We start from the raw sequence: 9,110 nt of genomic DNA, 5'->3' as shown, positions 1-9,110 counted from the left end.
TTTTTTAAAAAAAAAAAAAAAAAAAAAAAAAAAAAAAAAAAAAAAAAAAAAAAAAAAAAAAAAAAAAATTTCATTACATGATATGTTTATTTACTGACATATTTTTTTACTTTATAAAATTTGTAACATATATATATATATATGTATGTATGTTTGTATTTATTTATTTATTATTATTATTGTTATTTTATTTTTTTTTTTTTTTATAGCCAAAAGATTGGAAAATCGTTTTATCCTGTACAACATGTTAAGGGATCATATAATAGAAAACGAAGGATTTAAAGACGTTATCATATTTGAAACGGATGATAACAATATTTATAATTATGATTCGAAATTATCTAAGGATATTCGAATTTTAAGTAATAAATTTGAGTTTGAAATTTTAATGGATGAACATGCTTATATAAATAAACCTTATGAATATTTCTATTTAAATAAGTACATTCCTGTACATTTTGAATTACAAAATAAGGGTATTATAAATTATGATAATATATTTTCTTGGTTATGTGAACATTTTATTAATAATTCTCAATACAAATATTATTATCCTCATTTTTATCTTTCTAAACGTTCTGATAAAAATGATATGGGCATACGTAATATAAGTTTTTACCAGAAAGAAGATGCTTATACTTTTATAGAAAGCAATAAAAAGAATATAAATAAGAATTATAAAAATACAACATATGGTAGATGTGAAAAAGATGATACATATAGGACAGATAAAAAAAGTAAACTAAAAAATATTAATAGAATATATAACACCAAATATGCATTGTCAAAAAAGAATCCTTCTAAAAATAGAAACCATAAGAACAATGAAATAAATAATATATGTTCCCATAAAAAAGAAGAAAAGCATGTGTTTAATAATTATAATATAAGTTATAATAATATGAAATATATAAATAAACACAATAATTTTTCATTTCTAGAATTAAAAGAAAAATTGAAAAGTGATAATAATGAAAGGGAAGATAAAAAAAAGAAAGATGAATCATCTGAAAAAAATGAAACCCATCTAATGAACAATGATAATAATAATATTGGTGATGATGCATTTAATTCTGAAGTAAATAATGATAATATTGGCTCATATGAAAGTAATTTTTTTAATGAAATGATTAACGAAATATCTAACAAAATTGAAAATTCGGATTCATACTTAAATGAAGAAGATATCTATTGGGATGATGATATTTTTTTTAATACTAATGAATATATTGATGATACTAGTGCTACTGCTACTAATAATATTAGAACTGATCAAAATGGAGACAATAAAAAAGATGATTCTAACAAAGACATTATAAGTATACAAAAGGTAAATGATTCAACTGAGGTAAATGAACCTAATAAAATTGATGATACGAAAAAAGGTGAAAATTCCACTTTAAATAATATTAAGGGATATATAACAAAATTTAAAGATTTCATTAAAAATACATCAGAAAGTTATATGACCACTAAGAATAAAAGTATTGACGATAAAATTAGTGATGATAAAAGTAGTGATGATAAAAGTAGTGATGACAAAATTAGTGATGACAAAATTAGTGATGACAAAATTAGTGATGACAAAATTAGTGATGACAAAAGTAATGATAAAAGTAGTGATGATAAAATTAGTGATGACAAAAGTAGTGATGACAAAAATAGTGATGATAAAAGCAGTGATGATAAAAATAGTGATGATAAAAGTAGTGATGACAAAAGTAGTGATGGTATCAAATTAAATGAAGAACAAACTTCGGGAGACCAAAATAATGTGTATGATAATAATAAATATAGGGAAGAAACTATATCCAGTGATGATGCATTAGAAAAAGGAAAGTTAGATAAGAGTAACATGAGTGATAGTGACAAAAAATTAAAAGATGATATGAAAAATAATGAAGATGAAAATTTATCAGCAGAAAATGTATCATCTGATGAAAATACAGTCGATGATAAAACAAAAGAAGGTAATACAACTTTAAAAACTGCTATGGGATATTTTACAAAATTTAAAGATTTCATTCAAAATAAATCAGAAAATTATATGACCACTAAGGATAAAAGTAGTGATGGCAAAAGTAGTGATGACAAAAGTAGTGATGATAAAAATAGTGATGATAAAAGTAGTGATGACAAAAGTAGTGATGATAAAAGCAGTGATGATAAAAATAGTGATGATAAAAGTAGTGATGACAAAAGTAGTGATGATGTCAAATTAAATGAAAAACAAACTTCGGGAGATCAAAATGATTTGTATGATAATAATAAATATAAGGAAGAAACTGTATCCAGTGATGATGCATTAGAAAAAGGAAAGTTAGATAAGAGTAACTTGAGTGATAATGAAGAAAAATTAGATGTTAGTCATGCGAAAAATAGTGAAGATGAAAATTTATCAGCAGAAAATATACCTTCTGATGAAAATACAATCAATGATAAAACAAAAGAAGGTAGTACGACTTTAAAAACTGCTATGAGATATTTAACACAATTAAAAAATTACCTACAAGATGAAACATCTTATTTGATGTCCCTTTATGATATTGATTTAAAAGAAGAACAAACTACGGGGGATCAAAATTATTTACCTGATGGTAATAAAGATAAGGAAGAAACTATATCTAGTGATGATACATTAGAAAAAGAAAATTTAGATAAGAGTAACATGAGTGATAGTGAAGGAAAATTAGATGTTAGTCATGTGAAAAATAGTGAAGATGGGAATTTATCATCAGAAAATGTATCATCTGATGAAAAAAAAAATTATGATAAATCAAAAGATGACATTTTTTTAGATGATAAATTAAAAGGTAACCATTTTTTAGATGATAAATTAAAAGGTAACCATTTTTTAGATGATAAATTAAAAGGTAACCATTTTTTAGATGATAAATTAAAAGGTAACCATTTTTTAGATGATAAATTAAAAGGTGAAAATTTTATAGTTGACAATTTATCCTATAATAGCAATTTCTATTCGCGTAAAAAATCAATTTCTACTGATAACTTAGCAACGGTTAAAAAGGTCTCATCTGGTGGATATATAACAGATGATAAACAATCAGAAAACGGTTCAATATTTACATCTCTTGAAGATAGTTCAATTGATAATGAAATTGGTTCATTTTATCAAAGAAGACCAGAGGGATATTTTTCAAACAATAAAATGTCTGATAGCGATGATGAATCATTACCTACACCCCAAACCAATGATCTATTAGCTTTAATAGGAAAACCGAAACATGAAGAAATATCACCTTCTGGTGAAGTATTACAATATGATACAGGTTCTACACATAGTAACATATTAGACGTACAATCAGAACCCATAATTAGTGAAAGAGATAAAAATTTCCAAGATCCACCAATTCAAAATAATATTAATTCGGATAGTAAGGAAACACAATCTGTTGGTGATGACATAAAGACATATGATATCCACGAGAATAGTACTAAATCAAATTTTGTTATAGATGAAGATAAAAAGAATGGAAAGGAAGAAGATTTAAATACATATACATCATTAAGTTTCTTACCCAAAAAAATGGTTGTAGGTCAAATTCTACAAGAATGGGAAGATATGTTTATAATAAATTGGTTATTAGGTGATGATATTTTTTGTGTAATTAAATTAGAGTTTTTTGACGAATCAATTAATAAGAAAATAAAAATGGAATATCTTAAAGTTTTAAATGGTTTCACTTTAGTTGATAATAAAAAATTACCTATAGTACATACAGGTAAAAAAGAATTAACTGTCAAGGCTAATATTTTTCCATATTATTCAGATATACGATTTTTTTATCATAACGAAAACATTGGTAATTCTGTTGTTGATACTTATAATAATCAAATATTTGAAAATGAATTAAAATCATATTTATTATTAGTACATCATTTAATAAATGCTAGAAATAGTCCTTGTAGAAATTATAAGAATGTAAAATATTTTTATAATGAAGATACTTTTAATTTATCTCATATAAATTTTATTAGTAATAAAATGTTGTCTATTATGTATGAATGTGCTTTACAAGTTTTGAACTGGGAAATTCCATATGGAATTGTAAAAAAAAATGATAATTTTATAAGTAAATTTGTTTTTAATAATTTACAACATAAAATAAATAAAGATATATATCCTTATGCAATACAAATTAAAAAATTAGATATAAATAATTCCATAGATTTTGCTATGGATAATCGTGAATTCATACAAAATTATGTTGATTTAAAATATGATATATTCTTAAAAACAAGCTCTAAATTATTTACTTTACATACATTAGGTCTAGTACACTCAAATATTAGAGCAGACAATTTTTTAATTGAATATTTAAATAAAGAAAATAATGAATTATATATATATTTAAAAAATTTTAATAATATAGTTGAAGAAGGAAAATATAATAATTTTAAAGGAAGTCCCGTGTATATGGCACCTGAAAAATTAAAAACCTACTTCTACCATATCGTAAATAAATTTAAAAGTGATGTTTTTTCATTAGGTCTAAGTTTATCAACAGTTTTAATTAAAAATGGTTTCTTTTTAAAAAGTGCTGCAAAAAGAAAAATATCATTATCATTAGATAAATATGCATTAAATATAATAAAAAGAAATCCAATGGTTTATCTATGGATTAAATCATCAAATCCATTTAAGAAAAAGAGATTTGATAGGTCTAAACATAGATCATATAAAAAGGTATCTGTACACATTATGGAGAAATTATTATCTAATAAATATGTATATAAATGGATTCATAATAGATCCCCTTCTTTTGATTATGCTCAAGCTGAAAAACATATGCATCTTTTAGAAAAGCAAGTTCCTCAACAATCCATTACAAAGGAAAGTAATATTAAAATTAATAAAATAGAACATAATAAAAATGTATACAATCAAAATATTCAAAATAAAACTACGTATGACAAAAATATGCAGCAAAAAAATGAAAAACATAATATTACCATGAATAAGAAGCGTGAAAGGGTGAATTTCGTGGACGCGTGTACTATACATTCTGAGGATAAACAAAAAAATCAAGACACCTTTAATTTGCCATCAAGAAAAAAACACGTATATTTACTAGATAAAGAAAAAAAGGATTATGACTCTACATTAGGTATGAATATTGAAGTATCCTTTTCTCAATTATCCACAATTTCGGATCATAATACAAAACAGAATAATGTTATTAATAAAAATGATATAAAAAAGAATTCAGGTGATATAAAAGAGAATTCAGGTGATATAAAAGAGAATTCAGGTGATATAAAAAAGAATTCAAGTGACAAAAAAAAGAATTCAGGTGACACAAAAAAGAATTCAAATGATATAAAAAAGAATTCAAGTGACGAAAAAAAGAATTCAGGTGACACAAAAAAGAATTCAAGTGACAAAAAAAAGAATTCAGGTGACGAAAAAAAGAATTCAGGTGACACAAAAAAGAATTCAAATGATATAAAAAAGAATTCAGGTGACACAAAAAAGAATTCAAATGATACAAACAATAATATAAAAAATGGTGACAACAATATAAAAAATGGTGATAATAATATAAATAATGGTGATGATAATATAAATAATGGTGGTGATAATATAAATAATGGTGATAATAATATAAAAAATGGTGACAACAATATAAAAAATGGTGACAACAATATAAAAAATGGTGATAATAATATAAATAATGGTGATAATAATATAAATAATGGTGATAATAATATAAATAATGGTGATAATAATAATAATATAGAAAAAACAGAACCAATAAAAAGAAAAGGAATATTAAAAAAAAATCCCACCGATAGTAACCATGAGAATGATTTAAAGGATTTAATAAATCGTATAAAAATGAAATTTTTTAACGAGTCCTGGAAAAATATAAAAAATTCAATTGTTGGAACAATAATGAAAATATTTTCAATTGAATATGAAAAATATAGACCTGATATATTTGATATATATTCACTTATTAAAAAAGATATAACATATATTAAAGATAAAGATGATAATGTGAAAAATCTTTTAACTATATTACAAAAAATTACAGAACCTGATATGGTATCTATATTAAAACAAAAAATAAATGGAAGTGATTATATTATGTATAAAATGGTTATATTAAAAGCTTTATTATTTTATGGTTATTTTACTCTCTATGAAAGGTTATCATATGAATTTAAAATATACGAACATCAAATTTTTCCATTAAGAGAAAATAATGAAGATACGTTTGGAACGATTATAGAGAGATGTATGGATAGATTTAATTTTAATGAATGGAGTAATTTATTAATAGTTCAACATATTTATAATAATTATATGAGCAAAAAAAAATATACTAATTTGTATATAAATTTCCATATTTTAAATATTAAACCTAATGATGAGAAAAAAAAAGAAATGGAGGAATTGTATGATAAACATATGACAGAAGTTTTTAAAGATATTGATTATAATGACAATGTTAATAATTTTTTATTATATATGAAAAAGGAATCAGAAGATATATCGAATACATTAAAAGAGAAAAAAAATATGAAAACCGGATTGGACAATTTTCATATTAATTATGATGATATTTATGATAAAAATGATGAAAATAATTTATCATTAATTCGTAAAACAATATTAAAATTAGACAATTCTGTAATTAGAGATATGAATATGAATTTGGCTATCCTACTAAATGATATGTTTTGGAAACATAAAAATATATGTAAAGGAGTTAATTATAATCATATGGAAGTAAAATATGCAGATAATACTATAAAAGAATTTAACATACAAAACCCTATAATAGATTTACATAAACCTATAGGAAGTATAGTAAAAAATTTAATAAAAAACGATGATATAATGATTTCAAAGGGTCGTACAAATATTAATACATTAGATTATATAATACCTATTAATGTACATTTAGATGTTATTCTTCAAAATAGTCTACATTTTGTATATACTAGTACTTTAATAAAATGCGCAGAAAAAATGGATAAGAAAGGTATTATATATCATCGAGATATTACATATAATAGAAAAAAAGAAACTATTAAAATAAAAATAGGTTTAAGTTCCAATAGTTATTTTTATTTAAATTTTGATATATCATATTTAAGATATCATGAAATTACATTAAAAGATATAATATATTTTATATATAGGAATTATAAATCTGAACTTAATAAAAGTGTTCGTTCAAATATTGAACATATAAGTTTTTTATTTTTTGATTGTTTATTAGTTAATGAATATAATACATTCTTTTATAATAATTCAACAAAGAAGCTAATTAAAGAAACATCATTTAATAAACTTATATCTCTATTATATAATATAAATTTAAATGATCCAGAATATATTATTAAATCTACAATTAATTATTATAACCATCGAAAATCAAATATGCCTTTACTAAGCCTAGTAACTATATCTCATATTGTTCATGAAAAATGGAATGAAATAAAGAAACAAACAGATTATATATTACAACCAACTATTAATAATTATTCCGATGAATATAATGAACAGTTAATTGATCCAAGTAAATTAAAATTTAAAAACCCTTCATTAAATATAAAAGAAAATATTAATAGTATAATAATGAGAAATAAATATGAAGGATATCAATATAGACTAGTTAAATGCTTTGACTTTTTACATAAAAAAAATATTAGTTATTATAAAGATCAACATACAACAAACTTGTTTGATCAAATAATCATACCAGCAATTTTTGTATATTTGAGAAATGATATCATTTCAAAAATTAATATAAAACTAGCTTCAGAAGATATAAAAATAAAATTTAATATTATAACAGATATAATGAATTTACAATTATATGAAAATCAAATTGTTACTCTAACTGACTTTATGTATCTAATATTTAGATGGTTAGAAACATATATACCATTTAATGATAGAAATCATTGTACATTTTTAACTGATCGAAGTCAAATATTCCAGTATGATCTGGTATTAAGAATAGGAACAGGAAAAGATAAAATAAATGTTTTATATAAAAATAATGAAGGAGTGATCAAATTTATATTTCAAAACATTTTAAAAAATCATCAAGTAAATCAATATACATCAGAATTTTTAATGTCAGCAATTAAACTAAACAGATTGAAATTATTTTTTGTATTAAAGGATGAATTAAAGTATATATTTCCCGATATACCTGAAGGGTTATATTTTAATTTAAAGGTAAAAAATCATAATAATAATAAAATTAGCCTTTATTCGTTATATAATATATGTAAAGGAAGTAATATATACCTACATTTATACTACATAACGTATATATATACACACACACACATATATATATATATATATATATATATATATATATATATGTATAAATATATTCTTATTTTTTACAGGAAAGTAATTATAAAATTATCAACTGCCTAAAATATTTAGACGGAAAAAATGTCAAACTACTAGAGAATAACATTTATGACGATTCATATGTTCCTATGAAAATAAAATTCATGGACGTTACTGTTATATATAGAATAAAAAAAGATAATTTTAAAAATATCATATATAATTTTAGTAATTATGAAGTTCCAAAACATTATGGTAAACAATTATTTACACCTCTTATATCCCCTATAAATGATATTGAAAATAAATTTAGATATTTATTTTTAAGAGATTTAAGTTATTATATAGATATTCCAAGAGATATAAAAAGAGATAAAGATGATTTTATGGTGTCTATGGATTCAAATGTGTATAATGCCTTAATTGAAAAACATAATATTTATATGAATAATTATTCTTCTATTATTGAAAAGATGATTACTTATATGAACGTAACATATACAGAACCCGTGTTTATAGTCGATGTTGTAAGTTATAATGCAATTTATTTTTTATATGTATAATAAGATGTCTTTGTATTAATTTGTTACATAAATATAAATAAATAAATAAAAAAATATATATATATATATATATATATATATACATATACTTTTTTTTTTTTTTTTTTTTTTTTTTTTTTTTTTTTTTTTTTTTTAGTAAAAAATTTTTTTTTTTTTCCAAAATTTTTTTTTTTTTTTTGAAAAAATAAAATTAAAAAAAA

At 21.8% G+C, this 9,110-nt stretch overlaps 1 protein-coding gene across 1 annotated transcript in view; it reads left to right on the top strand.

The window, feature by feature from the left end:
- The window catches only part of PRSY57_1320100 (hypothetical protein), a gene marked incomplete at both ends in the record, with an annotated part of 10,754 nt that overhangs the window by 1,543 nt on the left and 101 nt on the right, over window positions 1–9,110 (top strand). The window contains 2 exons of the mRNA XM_012909137.2: window positions 210–8,221; window positions 8,401–8,874. Coding sequence (XP_012764591.2) covers window positions 210–8,221; window positions 8,401–8,874 — 8,486 coding nt within the window. The remainder of the gene's footprint in view (window positions 1–209; window positions 8,222–8,400; window positions 8,875–9,110) is intronic.

Source organism: Plasmodium reichenowi, chromosome 13 (genome assembly GCF_001601855.1).
Source record: "Plasmodium reichenowi strain SY57 chromosome 13, whole genome shotgun sequence".
Lineage (NCBI taxonomy): Eukaryota > Apicomplexa > Aconoidasida > Haemosporida > Plasmodiidae > Plasmodium > Plasmodium reichenowi.
This window is presented reverse-complemented; position numbering and strand designations above follow the sequence as displayed.